The sequence below is a fragment of the Pteronotus mesoamericanus genome, unplaced genomic scaffold (genome assembly GCF_021234165.1).
Source record: "Pteronotus mesoamericanus isolate MK-2021 breed Mesoamerican mustached bat unplaced genomic scaffold, CSHL_Meso_final contig_101, whole genome shotgun sequence".
Taxonomy (NCBI): Eukaryota; Metazoa; Chordata; class Mammalia; order Chiroptera; family Mormoopidae; genus Pteronotus; species Pteronotus mesoamericanus.
Window position 1 is genome coordinate 10891366 of NW_026555001.1, and position 24533 is coordinate 10915898.

General features: G+C 40.2%; 1 protein-coding gene across 11 annotated transcripts in view; it reads right to left on the reverse strand.

Annotated features, from left to right (window-relative positions):
- LTBP1 (latent transforming growth factor beta binding protein 1) overlaps positions 1–24533 on the reverse strand; it is a 367328-nt gene that overhangs the window by 88513 nt on the left and 254282 nt on the right. For all 11 annotated transcript variants that reach the window (XM_054567953.1, XM_054567945.1, XM_054567984.1 and 8 more), the window contains 4 exons: positions 17859–17984; positions 16600–16725; positions 15729–15851; positions 11903–12022 (listed from right to left, as the gene is read on the reverse strand). In XM_054567953.1, coding sequence (XP_054423928.1) covers positions 11903–12022; positions 15729–15851; positions 16600–16725; positions 17859–17984 — 495 coding nt within the window. The remainder of the gene's footprint in view (positions 1–11902; positions 12023–15728; positions 15852–16599; positions 16726–17858; positions 17985–24533) is intronic.

Sequence of the window (24533 nt, forward strand, 5' to 3'; positions counted from 1 at the left end):
TGACTGTAAGTTTCTGTCATGGACAAAGCTAAGTCTAGTGATAGAGAAAGTTGTGTTTGTTTTTATTATTTGCTAACACAGCATTTCTATAAAAAATAATCATCTAAGTGTTCATTGATTTCATTCCACAACATTCATTAACCTCCTATGAGAATATTATTAATTCTGGGCCCCTGAATTAATGCCTCTGGGTAAGCCCATTTGTGTTGTAATGAGAAGACATTATTTACCCTCAGTAACCAAAAACTTAGAGGAAAAACAAAGCACAGAGTGCTAAAAGCACACATATACACACTGCTTCACAATTTAGGCTTAATTATATAGTAGTCTGTAACAATCTATGCAATTTCATCATAAAGCAGACAAACGTAAGGAGAAAAAGGCTCTGTTGCGTGTGTATATTTGTGGTTTCATTTTTGTTTTTAATTATATTTTATTGATTATGCTAGTACAGTTGTTCTGATTTTCCCCTTTTGTTCCCCTCCACCCAGCACCCCCTGTCCCTCAGGCAATCCCCCCACCATTGTTCATGTCCATGGGGCAAACTTACAAGTTCTTTGGCTGCTCCATTTCCTATACTGTACTTTATATTCCCATGGCTATTCTGTAACTACCTATTTGTGCTTCTCAATCCCCTCACCTCTTCACCCATCCCCTACACGTCCCTCCCACCTGGCAACCCTCAAAATGCTCTCTGTATCCATGATTCTGTCTCTGCTCTTCTTGTTGGCTTAGTTTGTTTTTCAGATTCGACTGTTGATAGATATGTATGTTTTGCCATTTTATTGATCCTAGTTTTGGTTTTCTTCTTTTTCTCATATAAGTCCCTTTAACATTTCATATAATAATGGTTTGGTGATGAACCACTTCAGTTTTTTCTTATCCGGGAAGCTATTTATCTGCCTTTCAATTCTAAATGATAGCTTTGCTGGGAAGAGCAATCTTGGCTGTAGGCCCCTGCTTTTCATGACATTGAATATTTCTTGCCAATCACTTCTAGCCTGCTAAGTTTCTTTTGAGAAATCAGCTGACAATCTTATGGGAACTCCCCTGGAGGCAATTAACTTCTTTTCTCTTGCTGTTTTTAAGATTCTCTCTTTATCTTTAACCTTTGGCATTTTAATTATGATGTGTCTTGGAGTGGGCTTCTTTGCATCCATCTTGCTTGTGACTCTTAGCATTTCGTGGACTTGCGTGTCTATTTCCTTCACCAAATTAGGAAAGTTTTCTTTCATTATTTTTTCAAATAGATTTCCAATTTCTTCTCCTTCTCATCTCCTTCTGGCGCCCCTATGATGAGAATGTTGGACCTCTTGAAGCTCTCCCAGAGGCTTCTTACACTATCCTCATTTTTTTGGATTCTTTTTTCTTCTTCTTGTTCAGCATGGTTGTTTTTCACTTCCTTATGTTCCCAATCATTGATTTGATTCTTGGTTTCATCCACTCTACTGTTCTTCCCCTGTAAACTGTTCTTTATTTCAATTAGTGTATCCTTCGTTTCTGACTGGATGTCTTTTATGCTGTTGAGGTCCTCACTAAGTCCCTTGAGCATCCTTATAACCAGTGTTTTCAACTCTGCATCTGATAGATTACTTATCTCCATTTCATTCAGCTCTTTTCCTAGAGTTTTGATCTGTTCTTTCATTTGGGCCATGTTTCTTTGTCTCCTCATTTTGGCAGCCTCCCTGTTGTTTGTTTCTGTGTATTAGGTAGAGCTGCTTTGACTCCGTGTCTTGGTATTGTGGCCTAATATAGTAGATATCCTGTGGGGTCCAGTGGCACAGCCTCTCCTATCACCCAAGCTGGATACTCGAGGGGCACCCTTCGTATGGGCTGAGTACAGCCTCCTCTTGTAGTTGAGCCTTGGTTGCTATTGGAAAATCAATGGGAGGGATTTACCCAGGCCAGTCAGCTGCAAGGACTGGCTTTGACTACTGACCACCAACCTGCACCCTCTGTGGAGGATCAGCTGTGCAGGGCAGGGTGGGGGTACTCTGAGGTGGTCTGTGGCTGTTCACTGCGTGTGCTGGCCCTGGCAGAGGCCAAGGTCATTCCCCACCTGTGTTGTACCTGGGGCCACCCTGCCTGAGTTATAAAGCAATCTGAGATGGCTGCTACTTGTGCTGGGCTTGGAGATTCCCAGGTAAAGCCTAGCTGTGACTTTAGGCTGGCTGCTGCTAGTGCTGGGCCTGGGGCTCACTGAGGCCAGCTGTTGCTTGTTTTATAGGATTTAGGAAGTTGTGAAGCATGAGCCAAGACCAGGCATTCATACAGAAAAGAAGCTTGGGTGGACCCATAAGTTGGATATGCTGGAGTCTCTGGGGATCTCCAAGGTGGGTCAAACAGTGTTACGTTGATGGAGTCTCAGATATGGCATCAGCTTGCCAGCTCTGTCGGGGGAGGGTTTAGAAAAAGGACAACGGCCTCTGCTCCCGTTGATGCCAGACACCTCAGACTTCCCCTGCATACCACTGGTGCCCCTCAAGCCACCTTCCCAGTGCCACAGCCAAGAAGGAGTGAGTCTAAGTGGGAGAATCCATGTGTGAGCTGTTTAAAAGGCACTGGTTGGGCTCCAGCAGTTTCTTCCACTGACTCAATCCCTGCTGTTTTTTTGCAGCAAGAAGTTGTGGGGCCTTATCTTCCTGGCACCAGCACCCTGGACTGGGAGGCCTGGTGTGGGGCTGGGACTCCCAGCTTCTAGATACCCCTCCCAAATTTTTATCCACCACCCATGGGTGAGGGACCAGCCCATTCTGGTTCTGCGCCCCTCCTACCAGTCTGGATGGATGTTGTTTCTTTAATTCCATAGTTGTCAGACTTCCATTCAGCTGGATTTCTGATGGGTCTGAGTGACGGTTGTTCTATATGTTAGTTGTAATTTTGATGTGGTTGTGCAAAGAAGTGAGCCATGTCTGCCTACGCCACCATCTAGACTGGAAGTTGTTCGATAAGGCTCTCGATTACATCCATTTTATTTTACAATGCTCACCACAAAAGCAATAGAGTTTTTTATCTTCTTCATGTTAATAGGAAGTGAGTCACGAACACATTAACAAGGGATCTAATTTTAGGTCAACTATCCAGAATTGAGAGAACATTTATTTCCCCTGCATTTCATGAAAACTACTTTCTATCTTTCTTACAATAGAATTCAGAAATAAAGTATGACCAAGATAAGGCAAAGGGGTCTCTGTACGCAGGCAGGTGTGTTGCGTATGCACGCTGAGAACAAGCCGAGCGATGGCCCTGCCTAGGAGCTCCCGCCTGCCTTCACAACATCGCTCATCACGGTGAACCGAGGCCTCCCGTAATAACGAAAACAGTGCTTCCAGACTGCCTCGTTATCCATCCCTCCTTTGTGCGAATCCACTTTTGTACACAGGGAAAGCACACAACTTGAAAGAAGCAGCCAGACATTGAAGCCAAAGTAAATAATGGGACAAAATGAGCCTCAACACTTAAGCATGGAAATTCCTGACAGCAATGTGAAAATGTCAAGTCTAGTATCTGGTTTGGTTTCAAAAATGTTAATGAGTTCAAAAATGTATGGATTGCTATGTAATTATTCATGCACCAGGGAATGTGACTTACGCGGCTGCAGAATGCAATAGCAAAATCAATTTAAGAGCAGATTTTCTCTAAAGTAAATTACCAGACATTATAGATTACTATGCATGAGATACTTACAAAAGTTCTATTTTGTCAGGCTACTACCATGATTAACTATGAAGCAGAGTGTCTTGAAATATCTAGAGTAGTCTGATGTGTTTATTCTTTACTTATTACAAACATAATTGCATGGAACCAGAATCCTTTCAAGTCAATCATTTACATGTCGATACAGCAGTTTGAATTCAAAGCGTACTTGGCCTTAAAGGAGCTTACGTCCTTAAGGAAATAACTATATAGTCAAATATCACTATAGTAACTTTACATGGGGCCAAAACATACAAACTTCCAGCTAGAAAATAAGCAGTCTTGGGCATGTCATATACAGCATGGTGACTACAGTTAAAAATGCTGTATTGCTTATTTGAAAGTTGTTGAAAGAGTAGATCTTAGAAGTAACTCACCACAAGAAAAAAAAAATATAACGACATATAGCGACGCATGTTGACTAGACTTACTGTGGTGAGCAGTTTGCAATGTATACAAATATTGAATCACTATATTGTACATATAAAACTAATATAACATTACATGCCAATTATACCTCAAGTAGAAAAAGAACCTCTATATAGAAGGAGGGTATCTGGAGTGGGGCCTCACTTGGTATGTGTAAAATAAACTCAGTGTTGTATCTTTTAGCCCAGACCTGTCTCCTAAACTGCAGATCCCTGCATCCAGCTGGGCCATCTAGGAGGCCCCTCTGAGTTTTCACGGCCACACTGATCTTTCCTGCTGCCTCCTCTTTATGTGGCCTCCCCTGTTCAACACAGGGTGGCACTAGCCACTCAAACGCCCAGGTCAGAGAGACGGGCATCATCCTTTCTAAATTTCTTACGCTTTCCCCACACTCAGTTTAGGAACAAGTCACATCAGTTCTACCCTCTAAATACTGAAGTATCTCTCGAATACCCTCATGTTATTTCATTTCTCTTCACCATTCCCTCTTACATGGATTACAACCAGAGGCATTTCATTTGTTTCTCTGCTTCAACTCCTGCCCTCCTCCGATCCATTACCCTCCCTGCAGCCAGAGTAATCTTTCTAAACTACAAATCCGATCAACGGTGTTGCAACTCTACTTTAAAAACCTTCAGTGGTTTCTAGTGTTCTTCAGTTTAGTCAGGGACACTAACTTGTGGGTCCCTGAGCGGCACGGAAGGAAGAGCTGGTCCCCACAATCCTTACTTCCAACCCTTGGGAGAATCAATGCCGTGGGACATGAGGTGGCCCTACGCACCTCACCATCCCTCACTCACGGCCCCTTATTCTTGCAGTGAAGAGACAGTAATGTCTGTGGTGTTTTGTGTGTTTTTTTTTAAATACTGGAGACCAAAAGTTATTTTACTCTAATATTCCAGTCTTAAACACTCATATCACCCAAATTCTAACAATGCACATACATAATGAGTTCAAAGGGAAAATTTATCATGAAAAACACTGTACCCACAGAAAAATGGCTTCCAGCCCCCACCTCCCCCGGCCAACAAATAACCAATGGGCTTTTAGGACAAATTTGGGAACTCAATGAATTAATTAAAACCTCCCACAGTGAGGAAGTTGTCAAGTGTTTATGAGGCCAGCTCTTTGGAGACATGGTAGGTCAAAAGTTTATGAATCCTCCTCATCATGCTATTGCCTTCCCATCTGTAATAATCTGATAGACTCTAACAAACGCTGTGCTGAAAACTAAAAATGCCACACCTATAGAATTTCCTGATGTATTCCTCTAATAGCTCTATCAGAAGAGGAAGTCAAGACAGTCTGGCAGGATTTGCCCTTACTGAACCCTGGCAGATTCTTATGATCATCACTTCCTTTGAAAAATGTTTCACCTCATCATCTGAATCCTGTAGTCTACAGTTCTTTGTCAAGATCAATATGAAGTTCACCAGTCATTAGTTCCCGGCTCCACCTTCTTTTCTCTTTGTGGGGAAATGAGGACATTAATCTCGTTCCAGCTCTCTGGCAACTTTCCATTCCCCACAATTTCACAAAGATGAGTCACAGCTGGCCAATAATCCCACCTGCAAATTCTCATTGCCTTGGGATGTATTTCATCTAGGTCAGGAACCCTTTTGAAATTTCCCTGTCTCAAATCCTGGGAACACACCAGACGGCCTGGAGCCCCTCGCTGGTGGGCCTGACCTCTAAGGTATGGAGGGTATTCGGTGGCCGACTGGTGGGTCAGGGTTGGTTCCAGAGCAACTATTTGCCTGCATTACTTCCTGAACTTTCAAGGAGAAGGATCTGTCAACACTGTGAACCAGTTGTTTTTCGGAGTCCGTGCAGACTTGCTTAATTCCTCAGTGACCAACATGGACTTCATGAGTGAGCACCATTTGATGTGGGGAGAAAACATCTTATTCTATCACTAGAACTACATAAAAATCTAGGATTATTCCTTGCCCCAAACATGCCGTTACTTCAATTATCCCATAACTATTCTTCTCACATGGCCTTTTGTACTGAAGATGATGAGAGAACATATGTGACAGGAAAGCAAACATGGCAAATGAGACACTTAGCAAGGCCAGTGTGACAGAACCACCTCAACTGTGCTTAAGGTACAGTATACCCTCAGGGTCTCGGGCCCACCTGTCAATTCAGACCAAGTTAAAATATGCAGTAGCAGAGCTGCCTGCACAAATACATGTTCCTCAAAGACTCATCGCTGCTTTTCAGAAATGGAAAACAGCCAATGCTATGCACAGCACAGATGAAGAGCCAAGGACAACCTCACAGTATCAATCCACTAATCCCACCAAATCACCGGCTTCTTATCTTACTTTTCCAAAAGAACATCTGTCTTTCAGCAAAACTCAACTGGGCTACCTACGGTGCAGGTCTGACATTTCAGATCTAGAATCCCTGAGCCATTATTATTGCTTCTTGCAAGGGACAATTCCAAGCCACACAGATTTTGCCTTTCTGTGAACTTTATTTCCTTATGATGTTAATTGTATTGTTTTGTTCTTGAATTTTCTTGGGTGGACATGAGAGAGACAGGAGATACTGTATAGAACAAAACAAAACAGTAGCTTTGGAGAAAGGGGACCTGGAACCTGATCCTAGTTCTGCCATTTTTTTACCGAAGACCTTGAGCAAGCCGATCAACGTACGTAGGAACAAATTTCTCTCTCTGTACATCAGGGATCATTGCCACGGGGATCAAACAAAACAACAGTCAAAACCCTTTGTAAACTCTATAAATTGAAGTTTCTCTGTTCTTATTCCCACATAAGCATTTTCCTTCATAAAAGGGGGGGGGGTTGTTTTTTTATTGAGATGTAAGTAACATATAATATTATATAAGTTTAAATGATGCTTTGATAAACATATATTGCAATACGGTAGCACTAGCTAACACCTCTATCACATCGCATACTTTCCATTTCTTTCTTGCTGTAAGAACAACTAAGAGCTAGTCTCCTTGAAGTTTGTAACTCAGTACTGCTGTCTACAGTCACCATGCTGTGCACTAGGACTTACTTATCAACGAGGTGCCCGTCTGTGCCCTTAAACAACATCTTCCTAGTCCCCACCCCCCAGGTAACCCCATTCTACTCTATTTTATTTTGCTATTTTACAACTTCAAATCTTCTCTGACATCTGGCAGACCTATAGTTAGGTCCTCAGTAACAATTTATTAACTGATCAGAGACTCCTTTAGCATGTAATGATTTAAGGACAAGTCTGATGTTGACATTTTATAATAGCCACAAAAAGATGGATGGTAAGCTCAGTTGCCATCCTATGTAAAAAAATAAATGTAGGATGAGAGCCTCCAATTCCAGATAAGTCTCTGAATAGTCATACATCCCATAAAAGTTAACAATGAATCTTAAAATTTGAAAATAAACCCTAGTGTGACAGGAAGTCCTAGAACAATGAGCTCTCCATGTTTATTCTGCAAGTTCTCTGAGCCTGGCTTTGGTTAAGACTGTGGTTAACCAGTTGTCAGTGGATTGAATGATACTAGGTTCTTCAAATGCCTAATTCCTATTACATTTAGAAAAGTAAAAGTGAGTCACAACGTAATCATTAAGCTAATTAGGGGCTGAAAAAGAAGGATTACTCTAATAATCTAAGAAACTATAAAAGATTATTCAAATTCATAAAACAAAGCATGACATAGAGTCAAAAACTACATGAGATGAGCTTAAAGAACGCCAGAAAGAAGACAGTTATACAGAAAAATTCAATATGTAATTGACTTTAACAGGTACCAGATATTACTGCACTTACTGTATTTCAGGACAAGGGAGATGAAAAGGAGGGTCAGAGAGACGGGTAAAGAAAGGTTATAACATTTATCAGGTCCTTCCTTATGTCAGACACCTTAACTAGGCGATTTGTATGGCTTCTTAACTCTGACAATAAATCCCATGGAGGAAGTATTCCAATCCCCATTTTACAGATATGAAAACTAAGCTTCAGAGCAGAGCAGTCACATGGTCCCAAGACTGTCTGAATTCAGGGAAATATGATCTTTATGTCAGAGTTACTGTAAAGTACCTTTACACAATTAAAAATTAGAGTGTTTCCTTTGGGGAATGGTTCGGGTGGGGTAGGGGTCAGGCTAGTTCTCCGTGAGTCAAGAGAAACCTGTAAATTGAGTACCTGTCAGGCTGGTTTCCCTTAAGAAAGTCCTGGTTGAGCAGCCAGTTGGAACTAGACAGAACCCAGGGTGATGAAATAGTCATTAGAGGTGGAGATTGAATGGTCAAAACAAGTCCAGGCAGAATGTGAGGTCCAAGGAATACAGCGTCGAATGATGAAAGTTGCTCTCAAGAGAGGACCAAAATCCACAACTTGAAAGAAGAAGCTACGTGAACAGAGGAGCTAACAAGAGTTGCCAGAAAATATTGAGGGACAGATATTTTGAAAGTGGACAATAAACGACTGAGAATGAAGGACTGTGCATCCCAGGCTAAACATTAGGAAAGAATGTATTCCTAGTGACAACACCTGCTGACATTTTACCTGTGTCTGCCCCCAACATTTTCTGTTCTAATTCATAAATCAAGGAGAAGCATCAATCAGTAAGCTCTAGAGTACATGGCAGGAAGACAAAGAGGCTATTAACGGTTTCAGCAAGTTCACCGTTTAGTTAGTGAAAGAAGCAGAAAGTGTAACTGGCATCGTATCCCTGCAGGATTCAAGAGTCAAAAGAGCAATTCTTAATTCCTAATTAAGCCATTTCACAGAAAAATGAGCCAAATCAGAATGAAGATGGTAAAAAAAAAGCGTAATGCCAAATAAAAGTGCTATTATGTACAACACTGTACATGTTTAATTACAATGTGACTTTAAAATATGCACTGATTGAGAGGAGAGCAGTAGAAGAAGAAGGCTAATTAAATGTATGGGACAGAACCTCTCCCATATATTTGCCCTGTGAGGTAGCAACTATTTCTATGGATGACAACCAGTGAATGCCAAGTGTAGGACTTTGCTTTAAACAGTAAGATCTGGGAAACTTTTTAAGTCTTTAATGTTCTCATAGATTAAAAGTTGGACCACAAAAAGGTCTCAGTAATATAACCTAAATTATCTGAACTAAAAGGACATAAAATGCCACTAGTCACAAATAACTGTTAGAGATGAAAACAAATGGTTAGCAAGGTACACATTGAAAATGATGGGTCTCTGACCACCACGGAATCTCTGACGCTCCTTATTCTCTCTTAGGCTGCTTGTCCCTCACCCATGGCACAAGTCACATCTGAGGCACTGTGTGCTCCATTGCTTGCTTGTTTATTTGTAAGTGCAATGGCTCTAGGGTAGAAGTGCAATGCAGGGACGGAATTTATTTTGTTAATTCCCCAATCCCCATAGAAAAATTCCTGGCTTGTAGTAGGCATTCAATTGTTAAATGGATGAATAAATATATATCAAGTTATGTTATCAACTCAAAGATAAGCTTATGTAAGGACTGCACCTCCTGGAAAGTATTTGGAATACTGCAAGTACAAAAGTGAGAACTAAACTGTAAAAAGGAACAGAAACAAAAAGATATGGCTGGGTATTCATGAGCACTGCCAGAGTTTGCCAGAAAAATCCAATCCCTTCACTGGCTCACTATGAACAGAAAGGTATGTTGCAATATTTATCTGCCTTTTTGTCACGCTCAGTTTTTCATTTGAAAGCTCTACCACCATAAAAAAATTATGATGGAAAAATCCATTTTGGGATAATCCGCAAAAGCCCTCCTGAGAGATTTAGATAAGCACATGGCCAATCAATCAATGGATGGAACTGCAATTATATCACAGAGAAGCTTGATCTATAGGTGACAAAGAGCCTAATATTTTACCCAAAACAGAAGGAAAAAGAACACTGCCTACTTTTAATAAGAAATGCATGACCTTAGGAATGCAAAATGAAAGCTATTGCTCGGAACCAGTGGCTAAGTGTGTGACTTTTGGTGGAGTAACAGAGTGACTTAGTATTTCAGCTTGTGATTCTACTAATCTGGTACACAATGTGAAATTACTTTTAAATGAGGTGCTATGTTTCTGTCACTAAAACTGGAGTAAAGTGGTCACTATTAGATTGATTGCATACATCTAGGTATGAGAAAGTCATTTATTATTATTACTCAGTCTAGATGAATGCATTTATATTGAAGAGTAATCACTTGCCAATTTGGTCAGTCACATTCCATTAGTAAATTCATGAATCAGGGCTGTGTTTATACCAGCATTGTGAATTTTAGTTATTTAAGGTAAAGTTCAGGCTCTGCTCTTGGATTATAATATGCATCAATATGTGAAAATGAGAACATGCATGAAACCTTCATAGACAACTACAAAATTCATGCCAAATGAGAAAATTAAAACCAAATGCACTTTCTGACCAGCACGGACTGCATAAACAAGTTCTTATCAAATAAGCAATTAAGGAAAAAAAAATCTTTTCTTCTCCCCAAAGAGCAACATCTCATAATTCTACTGATGGAGACTCGGGATGGGCAGGAGGTTCAGGGCACGGAGCCACCTGCACCAGGTACAGCTCATGCTGCCTGGTGGTGAGTCCAGAGCTTTGAAATTGGGATTGTTTTTGCCAAGTCTACTTACCCCACCCTTTCTGAAACACCTAAATGTCTTCCCAGAGATGTAGAAATGGGCCAACATTTTTAACAGACCCAGAGGGTCTGGCGTGGTCTACCCCTCGCCTTACAGCAAATCTTTCCTTGATTGCTGTCCTTCAGCCATGCTGGCCTTTCAGCTGCTGGGACATGACCTCCTCTCTCAACAAGCCCCGCCTATGCTGTTTCCTTTGTCCAAAATGTTCTCTCTCCCATCCCCTTCCTCAGTTAAAAACTAACTCAAGAATTTTCCTAGAGGCAACTCATTCCATCATCTGCGCATTTGCACTGACTTTTGAGATGTCTAGGTGAGGATCCATCTCCTGCAATAGACCGTAAGTTCCACGAGAAAGGTACTTTTTTGGGTCCCTCCAGGTATCCTGGCCCTCCGTACAACTCTGGGCATATATAGTAAGTTCTTAAGCATTTGTGAAAGAAAGGACAGAAGGACTGAATGAACAAAAAGTTAACTCGCATTGTCAGAGTCTAGTGTGGAGGGCAAAAGAGTTCGGCTTTTAAGGAAATGATCACATGGCAGACGGAAACACCAAGGAGAACCATTCAAGGGAAAAGCTAACGAGAGTGCAGGTAATTAGAACCAAAGCAAATTTAGCACTTATCTTTCTCAGTGCCTGATGTAGGTATTAAGTATATTAAGTACCTATTAAATACTTAAATAAATGAACGTATGACTATAAGAAGCATGAAGAGTCAGTCAAAATTTCTCTTCCTGTGTCTGCTATTTCCGGTGCAAGTTTGTGTTTGTATGTTCCCTAATACTATTTAGTCTGTGGTAGCTGCTTCTTACGCTTTTTCTCACTTTTTAAGAATTTTGCTTTCCACCATTCCCCTCCCTGTGGTGATTATTTTATTTGGTTTTGATTATTCATCACATCAGGGATAACAATGTGTTTCAACCAGAACTGTCACTCGTAAAATCACACATTCTTCATGCCAACTGATTTCCTTATTTCTCTCTACAGTTAAAACTTAAGAACTTTTCTTAGAAGTTTTCTCAGAATAGTATGTTGTTACATTCCATACACATAATTTTGAAAGAGGGACCAATTGGCATTACGTCACTGTCCAAAAACAGGCCAGGCAGAAGGAATAAAACGATGACATGAACACTCTAGTACCTACCAATGCATTGCCCATTCCAACCTCGGAACCCTTCTGTGCAGGGGACACACTGGTACGATCCAGGAGAATTCACACACTGCTCACCCGGACAAGTGCTTGGAGTCAAACATTCATCAATGTCTGAAAAATCAAAAAGCGAGGTTGCAGACATTTTATCAGGCTACTAAAGCAAAAACTTACTCTTGTGATTGAGGGGGGAACACGTGTGTCCTATCTAGTGGGAAAAACAATAACTGGCTCGTGGCATACAGAGCCTGTAAATGCACAGCCGCAATGCATGGCCAGGCATACCTTAACTGAACTGTTTACATGTGTTCCAGGGAAGACCTTGAACTCAATTCTGCAATAGCAGGGCCAGAACTCCATTCTGGGAGCTGGCAACTTCTCTGGGGCCACTTTCTGGGCATCACACTTTTCAAGTCAGAGAGCACCTTGCCAGAAAAATAATAAAAGGAATGGGGATGAAGGCGGGTAGGCACACAGGGCGGGGAAATGGGAGGCTTCCAGTTGTTTTTATGGAAAATAGTACAATAATTAACGAATAATAATATACAAAGAAACTTGTTTTGCATACTCACAGCTGCAAACTGACTTTTGCCCCACACTGTGTACCTACCCCGCTAGAGGTTGGCTCTAAAGACTCTTGATGCTCTGGGGAAATCCTCACTTTGGCTTCCTGCGCCCAAGAATATCCTGGGTTTGAATAATTTAATTTCATATGATAGGAATTCCTTGGAAGGAGGGAAAAAAATTAGGAGAGAATAAACTCCTCATATACTTTCAAGATTTTCCAGAAAACATGGTGAAATGATCATACAGTAGTATTTTCTGGTAAAAGTATACTTTTCTTTCCCCATTCACAGCTAACTCAATGTATTAATCATTGTTCTTTTCAATGTGAGGAGAAAACAACACCATAAATATGGTTGGGACCGTGTCAGAGATAACTACTCCCATAGCTATAGGTATTTTTCAGAATGGCAAAACAAAATGCAGGAGGAAAGTTGAAAATAAGTGTTAATACCTTAGGTACTGGCCCCATTCGAAATAAGTGTTTTTCTGGAGTTGGACTTTGAAGGCAAGTGAATAGATTTAATGTCTAAGTGTTCCAATATCAAAGTATATTAAGACCTCTAATCATACTTCAAATATAAACACATGTTTTGGGATAGAAGCCGAAAAGTACAAGTAATATATGATGGATACACAGAACAAACATGGGAATGTGATGTCTTCATTTTGGTAAATTCTCAAAAATTATCTCCCATTATATACCTCTAAGATGTGTGTAAAAAATGCTTAAAGTAAAGAAGTTGAAGATGATAGGAACAGAATAAACACCAGGTCCGCATTGTAATTATTTTTCCTATCAGCAAAAAATTCTTGCCAATAGACAATGACACACAGTGATTTTTTAAAAATTTTATATTTATTTATTTTTTTAGGTCAGATGTTCTGGGACTTCTTGTTCTACAAAAAGATGATGCTTGCCAGTTTCACTTTCCAAACAGCATTACATTATTCTCTGGATGGGATTTTTTTTTTTTTTTTAAATAGAACCACAACTGCTAAGTCAGAGGAGGTCACTCAGATAGGCTGGTCCAATGAGTAAGATGCAACCCCTGAGCAGCGCAAGATCGCATCCCTGAATTTCCTGCCGCTCTCACCTCTGCTTCTTCCTTCGTGTGTGTAAATTAGGGAGTACCTGACTGGTAATATCTTAAGAGAATAAAGTAAGGATGCATGAGATAATGTCTGTAAACTACAATAGGCTCCTTGGAGACTGGCGCAGTTTGAAAGCAACTTTGTTAGTGACAGCTGAGAAAATCTTCAGTGAGCCAGAAGCCTGAGGACCTTTGGTTCTGGTCCATGACAAAATTAGAAAACAGCCATGTCATTTGGCTCCTTCTTCATCTCAAGCCTTTTCACAAGGATAGAATTATATATTATTTACTCAAGGAACTCTGGTAATATTTCTGTTAAATAATTTGCATACATTGAATATCACTGTTAAATAATTTGCATACACTGAATAGTTTTCCATTTACTTACATAATTTTCAAATTGCTTTTCTACTCCTTCTTCCTTTCCATCCTCATGCTATAGTTATTACTTAAATATCTTATCTTTCCACTCTGAGACTGTATGTAGAACTTAAGGATCAGTATTTGACTTCTTTGGGGAGTGTTGCTTTGTACATAAATGTTTATCAAATAAACCTACATCCCCCTCTCAGTTAAAAAGAAATACTCCCACAGCTCTAGATGTAGTGAGAAGATCAATACAAAAAGAAAAGGAGTCAGGGAAGGCGAGGCTGAAGAAGCTAAACACTTCTTCAGAACTAATACAGTAACAGGCACTACACAAGATACTGCAACACATATACTCTCAACAACCCCGAAGAAAGCTAACTTCATGGTTGCCATTTTACCCATGAAAAAGTACTGTAACTTTCAAAGGGGCTAACTAACGGCCCCCCCAGGCAAACAGTTGCTAAATGTGGGTCGCGAGCTGGGCCCTGGCTCCTCCTCTCTCCTGTTTTCATGCCAGTTCTCCCAAGCAGAGAGGGAGCCCCAGGAAGAGGAGAGTGCGGACACTTCACACCTGCACTCTACCACGTCCCCGTCCCTCGGCTGTCTGGGGAGAGTTCACAGCTCTGTTCCGGCCTGAGTTGACCAGAGATCCAGTGACATACACCGTTCCCACTTCTCTCTCAATTAGAACTAAAGGGGCCAGGGCAAGTGGCCAGCAGGAGGCAGGTGTGGGCTGCCAAAAAATGTCTCATTAGCTCTCCCTCCAGGCCTGGGTCATTAGAGCTGGGAAGGAAACCAACCAGCAGGAGCCAAGGGACATGAGAGCAGCCTGCCCCAACTATCCATCCCTCCCTCGCTTTCTCGAGGCCCAGCCGCGCTAGAAAAGCGGCCGATACCAGCTTGGGCACCAGGCAGGGGACCTCCGGAACCAGCACCACCCTCACATCTGGGCTCCTCAAACACTTGCTCGGAGAGCCCTGCGCCTTTGCCCTTACGTTTCCATGGCAGGATATCAGCACAAGTTCAAGGTAATTTTCTTTTTTTGTAATGTCTTTGTCTGGTTTTGGTATCATGGTTAGGCTAATTTCTTCATGAAAATAATTAAAAGGAAAGTAACCACCGTGGTTTCAAAAAAGAACCTGTGAGCAATTTACGCCCAAACATGAACATATTAAATGGTCCATCATTTTGACCATTCTGTAAAAAGTTTTCAAAACATTTTTATAAAGGGAGCAAACTCACTGCTGTGGTCAATAATAAAGAAATTTTTATCTAGCACAGTTGGAACTGGACCTGGAGTTGGTCAGACAGAACTTCTGTGGAGAGTCTGCCAGCAAGTCCCAAAACATACACAAAAGAAACAAGTTGAGACACAGGAATGTAACAAGGTGAAAAGGTCAAAAACAAAAAAAAAATCAGTGGTGGTTACACCTGCACCATGTCCTCAGATGAATGACCCAGACATGGCAATTAAGTTTCGGTTTTCCCTGACTCTGCAGGTAATTGTCCTAATGTGACTTCACTTGAAATGCCAGAGAAGGAAGATACTGATGTGCCTAAAGAAAGAGGACTGAGACAGAAAATAATCCAGAGAGAACCACTGAAACGAGACAGAGGCTGCGGCTCCAGAAGGCTAGAAGAGCTTAGTCGAGCTGCCGGTGGGCTCAGATTTGGGGGGGAAATACCAGGCTAGGCGTCGGTCAGCCTCAGGTCCTCGACCCAGCCCGGCGTTTCACGGTCAGGTTTACCCAGCGCTGAGAGGTGGGCGCAGCCTGCCCACCCAGCAGACTCACCCGCACAGTGTGCTCCCGGGCTCATGCGGTACCCGCTCTCGCAGTACTTGCACTGGAAGGCCCCGACAGTGTTGATGCAGTGCCCTTCCCCACACACGTCCGGCCGCAGGCACTCATCAACGTCTACACAGGACAGAAGACATCGTCGAGTTTTATTTCCCAAAATAGAATTTCAAACTTTTCCCATCTCCCAGTGTAGCTCGAGTGTAAGGATCAAGGAACTGATTCAGGAATCCTGCTTCAAAATGGAGTAGTTTTGATTTTTGTGGGATCCAAAAGAAACCTCTGGCCTTTGTACACATTTGACACTCTCTTTACTTAAAAGTGTTGGAGAAATAATATTCTAATAACAATGTATGGTGCTGGGTGGTACTAGACTTACCGGGGGAATCACTTTGCAAGTTATACAGGATCCGGCACAAGTAATACCCCTTTTTTATTACATAAAATCTTTTACTACAAAATCACAAGTGTGCAATTCTGTAACGTAACAACATCACACTCAAGCGCACCATATGACATTTTAGGTGAAATGTTCAAATTGCTCTCCATCTCATGTAAGACATTCACGTACCCTACCGACCACACTCAGTGGTGTTCGTTACTTCTGCCGGACCCTGTAAATAATCCAACAACTACATTGTACACCTGAAACTAACATAATATTAAATGTCAACTATAATGGAAAAAATGTTTTAAATGCAAAAACAGGTGTAGGAGGAAAAATTCTATTTCTATATCTGTTAGTATCTAGCAGATCACACAGTCATAACAGGTGTTTAATAAAAGTTCTGTGTTTTCTGCTGAGCACTTAGGGAAGGTCAAAACCCCAATCTGGGAAGTTACACATCAGGAAGAATACGGCCATTACCTATGCAGTTAGTTCCCTCCTCGCTGGCCATAAATCCGGCTGGGCAAATACACAAGAAACTTCCCTCTGTGTTCTCACAGCGCCCCTGGGAGCAGAGGTGTTGGGCCTGCGTGCATTCGTCAATATCTGTTAAGAAAATTACGGATAAAAGGACTAGTGCACTGTAGCATGAAATTCTCGGTCTCCTGGTTCATGAAATACCAGCAGGCTCCCTGGGTCCCGCAATCCTTCATAGCTGACGACAAGGAGGCATGACTGTTCTCCTCAGACACGTGGAAGGCTGTTACTAGGAAGCGGGGATGCGCCTCATGCATTGCTTCAAAAGCCTAAACTACGACCATGACATTGGTGCTTCAGAGAGACAGATTTCAGGCCAACACAGAACAACCTGCCCGGTAACTGGAGTCATCTAAACTTTGGAATCCGCTGTGCCACTCCCAGGCCAGGACAGCAGAAACAATTGTCAAAGGCACTCTCTCACTGTGCACACAGGTGGAGCTAGACTAGAATCACCTTAATTGTTCTTTCAACTGTATATGTCCTGGTTCTAATAATGCATTCGGTGTATGCAAAAGAAAGAGGAATAGCCACATTATCGGTGGGTGGATGCTCCCTTACCCACCACATAGATAAACAAAATCAAAGAGCAAAAGTCACAAGGCTTATTTAATGGCGGGTAGTGTATTGAAATAATATTCATTAGCTATATGCCTTTGTTGCTTTTATTCGCCTTATCACCCTTCGTTTCCAAAAACTAAATTTAGTGTTAACACATTAAAATGATTTACCTAATACCATCATATCTTTCTGAAAAACATCTTTCCAAAGAAGCAGATGTCAATAAATGTCAGCATTTACAAATTTTCAATTTAGAAAACCCTGTTAGAAATCAGATTTACACACTTAGAGAAAGAATATAGTTCTTTATTGCAGTATATACTAATATTAATTTGACTTTGCTAAATATATGTTTGTAGCTAGCTATTTCTAGAACTCTTAAATACTTTACCTGAAAAACTTTTGGAAATCATGTCACCTTTCTGAAATTGTATTACACTTGGCAAGGTAGGCACTATTGAATTAAAAAGCAAGAGCCTCCCACAATTTTAGCAGACCTCTTTCTGAGCATCCTTAGCTCAGGGATAAAATTTTTAAAATATTAAACACAGTAATATTTTCCCATGATATTTACAGAAAAAAGATCTTAATGTGAAAATACTTGCTATTTAATAATTTCATCTATGAAAAGCATCTCTTACCAATACATTTCCTCTGTTGCTCGCTGAACCTGTAGCCCTCGTAGCATATACAGGTGTACCTCACCGGCAGGTTAATGCAGTGTCCTGCTCCACAGATGTCAGGGTTCACAGTACACTCATTGATTTCTTCAAAAATAAATAAGTGTGGGGGAAGAAAATAGATATAAATGTAAAGATTTCATTGCTACTTGTAACTTTGTGTTTCATGATTAGTATATCGCCAGGTATACAATAAAAAGGTGACCACCTCTAAAATCAGGTATAAATTCATTTGATTAGTTTATCATTGTTCCATTGGGCCCTTCTGAGGTCATCAGTAATTCCTAATGAATACCTTCTTGGATGAACTGGAGTGGGTGAAAACTCAGAAGAGAGGTCAATTGGAAGTTGTAAGATAATCAATTCTTCCTAACTTCTAAGAGGGCCTATCAATGAGTTTCTATCCATCCCAATTTATCTTGGATGATGAATTTTGAATTGTCATGTGATTTGTCTTGATAAGAAATACATGTTAATTTGCATTTGTTAGCAGGCCAAATTCAAGTTCCAAAAACTGTCCAACCTCCTCCAAAATTTGTCATTCATTATCAAGAAAGATGTACCCCTTCTAATCAAAGCAAAACTTCTGGGTGTAATTTTACTCTCAATTTGCCAATTCCAACATCAGCACATTTTATTTATATTGGTAAAGTCTTCTTCCAAATCTTCTCTGCTAACTTTCTCCCTTACTCTTCCATGGATTCCTGCTTGAGACTTGCTTCTTCTATATAGCCTGAGCGGATGAGCCTTGAGTCCTTACTCTACTTACAGACAGATGCTGTGCTAAAGACAGGCTTGTAGGAGTCCATGGTGGGTGAATGCCAGAAAAAGGAGCTAAATTACCAAAAGGACCTGAGGACTCCAAGATGGCCTTCTGAGACCACTTGCTGCCCTAAAATAGTCTGCTTTCAATGACCTTTCTTTATAAGGAGGTAGAATGTCATGGGGAGGGGGGTGGGGCAGTGGTCACAAGTCCATTCTTAGAGACAGTATGGGTACAAATCTTGCTGTCCTTCCTTAGCTCTGTCATACTGGGGCAAACTATCCAAAAACCCTATGACTCACTTTTCTGCACATGTACAATGGGGATAATCAAAGCACAACTTCAGACTGTCATGTTCAAAGGAGATAAATAACGCATGTAGACCAACGCCAGGCACATTATACGTGCTCAAAAAAGTTAGCCCTTCTCATTATTACTGTGGTTCCTGTGGAAGTCACTTAAGAAAATACAATAAAGAAACAGCACATTTAAAACAACAGCTATTAGCTCACTGTCATCACAGAGTAAACAATGCTTAAAACACGTGCTGTCATGGAAAAGCAGAGTGGCCCATGGTAAGAAGATGAGGCCTCGTGCATGACAAGCTAAAGCACAGCCTTGTTAGAGGGGTCTGTAATTTAAAAAAGAAAAACAGGTGCACTCCTACCAATAACCCACTTTGCGTTCTGCGGGGGAAGGATGTGAAAAATGCGCCTTAGCAAAGATTCACTATGGAAATGACCTGCGGGGCGTTGAGGGTCCTCCCCAAAACCCAAACCACATTCTTCCCATTTCGTCGTGTCATTCACTGTGCTGTGACTTTAAGACACAAGGTCCAAGTCACTTGAAAAGTGGCTAGAATTTAAAAGAAAGTGTATGAATAAGGAACTGCAGTATTTTACATAAAATCACTTAAAGAGAAAATCATATGTCTATTAATACAAATTACTGATATCTTCAGTGAGCCTAGTTATGCTAATTCACTTTCAGAAGAATAGATTTGTTTATACTCAGTGTAATATAAAATTATACAAAAATAAAATAATTCAAAAAGCTAAAAACATGGGTGATTAGTGTGATTGCTTAAACCTAAGGGAAAGTGGTGGGGGGTAGGCAGAGACAAATGTATTTGAAAAAATAAATTTAAAAAAATAACAAAAACCTAAGTGATGGGCAATTATAACAAAAAATGAATTATGAAACATACACAGGTAGGGGAAAAAGTAGGTTTACAGCTGTAAGTACATGAAATACAGTTTATTCTTGTATTATTTAACAATTTTTGTATTATTTTTCCATACAAACAACTGTAAACCTACTGTGTTCCCATCCTGTATAGCATAGATTATTATATAATCAGTAACTAGATAGGAAAATGTTTATTTGTCACAAAATATAATTGGTTAGAAATTTTCATATAGATGTCACCTAAATTACAAAATACACAGAAAAAAAGATTATAAGGAAATAAATTTAGTGTCATGATTATGGAGACCAGTGGTTTTTTAAAAATATTTTTCTGTATTTTTCAAAATTTCTACAGTGAGTATGTATAATTTTATAATCGGAAAGATCTTCCTTTAACTATTATAATTTCTATGTGTCACAGAAATCTGAAGGTGAAAGGTAATCTTCTCCAGGTTATACTCATAGACCCTCAAGTAAAATTCTCTTCTCTGTTTACAGGAATTCTTTGGGAGATTAATGTGAAAAGCACATCTCTAACCATCTAACCCCACATTGTGGTTAGATGCCTTGTTTGAAAATTATTGCTATTTGCACTTCTTGGTTTTCTTTGTAACTACTGATCTTTCTTTATACTCTTCACTGCCATTTTCTTAAGACAAAAAAAAGACACTGACCAGGTGTGCAAAAAGAAAAAATATAAGATAAATGAATAACTGGGGACAAAAATTTAGAACAAATCAAAGGCTATAAAAATTTGGGGTTTTCATGAAATGCTTGATTAGTACCCACTGCCCTGTCTCCCACACATACTAACTTGTTGAATCCAAATATTCCACTTTTCAAGCATATCAGAACAGAATTTTTACATATGTGAACAAAAGTCTTCAAAAATATGTAGGCTTCACTCGCATGAGATACATTCCCATGCCACAGTTTGCCAACACATTTAAGTAGTTTCTTATTACATCAGCTCTAAGATATAAGAAATTCTGAAGAAGTATAACTCCTTAGTCTTAGGGAATGGAATGAATATGAAAGACCTTTCCTTCCACCCTAGTATCTTGAGTAGCAGCTGCGAGGTTGAAATTATATTCAAGAGTCACGTCTGAGGACCTTTAGCGGGTCACCTCGTAAATCAACGAGCAAATCCAGAGGCAGGCTGACAAGGCTGATCCCAATGGTCAGGGCACTGACGCATGTCCCTGGGCCACCACTAGAGGGTACTAAGAGATACATCAAAGGAGTGAAGGGACGTTTACTAAAATATACATGATTTCTGCAGTCTGTCCCATTTTTCACCCAAGTCAATAATTCATGTAACTTTCATCAGTCTGACCTCAGAGGGCCCCTTCAGCCCCTCGCTAGGCAGGACTCCACCCCTCCGCGGAGAAAGAGTCGGAACACCTCAGAACACCTCCACCGCTTTCTCTCCACCCGTCAGCACAAGTCAATCGTCGCCATTGTTTAAGGCAAGACTAAATTGCCAGTACTTTTACCTTAAAACTTTAAAAAAAAACATGTCTCCTCCCACCTCCTTCCATGCTTTCCCTCCTCTTCTATTACATTTTCATTGTCGAGCACATGTTATTACACAGAAAAGCAAGTCCTGACAGTACCGTTTAGATGGATAAAGAAAGCTTTCTGCTTTTTCCCATGTCTTTTTTTAGAGAAAGGGCATTATACATTTTAGTTTTTGGAACGGTCACTCACATATAGGTATGTGAACCTGCTCCCAGGGAATTGATCAGTTTATGTTGAAATACGTATTTCTTGGATTGGCCTGTGTGCACATAAGTCCCAGAAATCGGCAAAGCCTCACGCAGGAAGCACTAATTACTGGTCTCTGTGGAACTCTAGATAAGGGGACATCTTGTCTCCCTCAGCACCTTTGGTTTCCCAGAGAAGTATCAAGAGACTGCTCCCCCAGACTCTTCGATGTGTCCTTCATAACCCACGTCACATGCCCTGTGGTGCTCAGGAAACAACCTCACCTTCACTGGGTCAAGGACCTTAGTCTTTTTTTTCCCACTGGAGTCCATTTAGAATTTGGAAAAAGAGCCACAACGAAATGCCAGTGGAAAACCAAATGCTCTCTTTACCCCAGCAACAAGGCCAACAGTGGATTTAGGACTTTGGTATCTCTGTTTTCTAGAATTAAATGGAAAAGAAAGCTTTTGGCAAAATATGAAAATGAGTATGCTGACCTTTAGATTTTTTCCCCCCTCATCCTATGATTGCTCAAGATAAATAAATAAATAAACTGAACATGGAAAGATTAACGCATGGTGATTTTACATGAAAAAAAGTTCATTTTCTATCGGCATACATGCTTTTTTGAGACTGTAATGACACTGGGAATATGCTGCAGGGACACACATCTCTTTAAAGGGGTCCATTATGAGTTCTGGAAAAGATCTGATAAGCAAATAGTTTTGTTTTGTTGTTTTGTTTTAAATATCTGGGCTATGATAACCACAAAGGTTTCTGCAAAGGCAGTCAAAGAGTAATTTCTGGCTGGTCTGCAAGGTCCATGGAGAAAGTTTGGGAAGAGCAGGAGGAAGCATCAAATGTTAACTCATGGAAAGGTTTACAAAATGCCCTGGCTTCCTAACTGCCACACAATGAGCATAAATTGTCCCACAACAATTGAAACAGATGTTTCCACTTTGCAAATATTTGCCAGAGAAATAAAGGTTTCATTTTCCAACCTACCCTTGAGCTGTTAAGACACTATGCTAAATCAAGAATTTATATGCTGAAATGTATAATTTATTTGCAAACAGCATGCCAATAATGTTGCAAGCCACCAACTCAGCTGTTAAGAGTGGAAAATATCACACTTATTCCCTGCAAATATGTGGCTCACTTTATAATTATTGCATGTCAAAGGGTGTCTGACAAAATCTGAAGGTCTACTTCCAATCTCACAATCGTAAAGATATCATCACTAGGCAATGTGGAGCTGATTTTATTTATTTTAGACTCATTATTCTATCCCTTTCTTCAACTTACGGAAGAAACTAATAGTGACAAATAACATTAACCTCTTCTGTGTTTGACAGGAAAAAATCATCACATAACATTCCTGCGACAACCGATCATATCGCTCCCTGAATCTAATGTGTGGTTCTCATATCAAATCAATGTGAACATCTGTATTTAGATTTAAATTAAATGTGATACAATTTAAAAGTCTCCTTGTTCTGCTCTAGATTACTGATTGTAGTGTAGCTCCAAAGTTGCGAACCGTTTTTAACTTAAAGACTATTTATAATGTTCTCCCCATGGACTGTGTCAGATTCTATTGGAAGGGGTAGCAACTGAAAGCGCTGCATGAAAATGAAATTTCAATGTTAACTTGTTTCCTGGAAGGAAATATTTGTGCCTTAAACATGTGATAGCAGATGCTAGCCGTGGCTTGCTGCCAAACTAAAATTAAGCTTTTTTAACATCTTCATATAGCACAGCTACTTTTCATTTTTTTCGATCAGCTCTGTAGTTCAGTTGAAGCTAAGCAACTTCAATTTATTATTCCTCACACAGCTGCACTGAAATGACAAAACTGCATTTATCTGGCCAAACTGAACCTCCACGAGGCTAATTTGCAAGAGGTCTGTCCATTGAAAAGTCAGCTATTGTTAAGAAGGCACAAAGTGAAGTATATATTGACCCTGGAAAATAGAAATGCATTACATATAGGGAATTACATTGTCACACTGAAATTTTTCTTTTTAGCACCAAGGTTAACAATGAGAAGATCCTTGCTGACCAAAATAGTGTATTACGTTTTCATATGCATTGCCAGGCATAACATTCACAGCATCCTGTAGACGTGTTTAATCAAGTGGGTAGACACATAAATGACTTGGGAATGGACAGTGACTATTTTAGCCACCCACGGTCATTTAAAAAAAAAATCACTATCACTTCATTGTATCACTCTAGAAATACTTACCAAAGCTAACATTTTTACTGTATCGCTTAGTATTAATAGCAAAATCAAAGAGCAGCGGCCATGAGTAACTGTGGGGAAGGCCCTGGCTGTGGGTGCAGGTGGGCCAAGCCCTACAGGGGGCTCGCGAATGAGGTGGAAATGAACTAGGTTCACGCGTGACCACATTCTTCGCCTTGGGACAACGGTGCTTTTAAAAAATACTTTCCCATCTGCTCAATTCAAATATCTAAGTGAATTTACATCTGCATTTTTGAGAAAATGGCTAAAAGTTTTTGTCTTAACCCATAAAAATTATATGTATTTTATATAATTGGATAGTTACATATAATTGCATATATGTACATAACTGTAGATTTGTTTTTGACATAAAAATTACATGCATATACGTATTATGATGAAATAATCACCACAATCCAGCTAAGATATCTATCAAGCATATTTCTATCTGAAAAATGATGCATATAATGCTTTTGAGGAAAAAAAATATATTTAAAAGGCGCAAACTTCTCTTTAAGCTTCTCCTGTTTCTCAATGCCAATCTCATCCTGAAGCTGAGATATGCGTCCAAATGGCCTTTTATCTGACTCTAAAACTAATATTTGCCCACTGCAGAATATTAAAAACAAAAACAAAAAAAACTACAATACTCCCAAACCTCTTGGATCCTACTATAAAAAATAATCACTGCTAGCCCTGGCTGGTGTGGCTCAGTGGATTGAGTCCTGGCCTG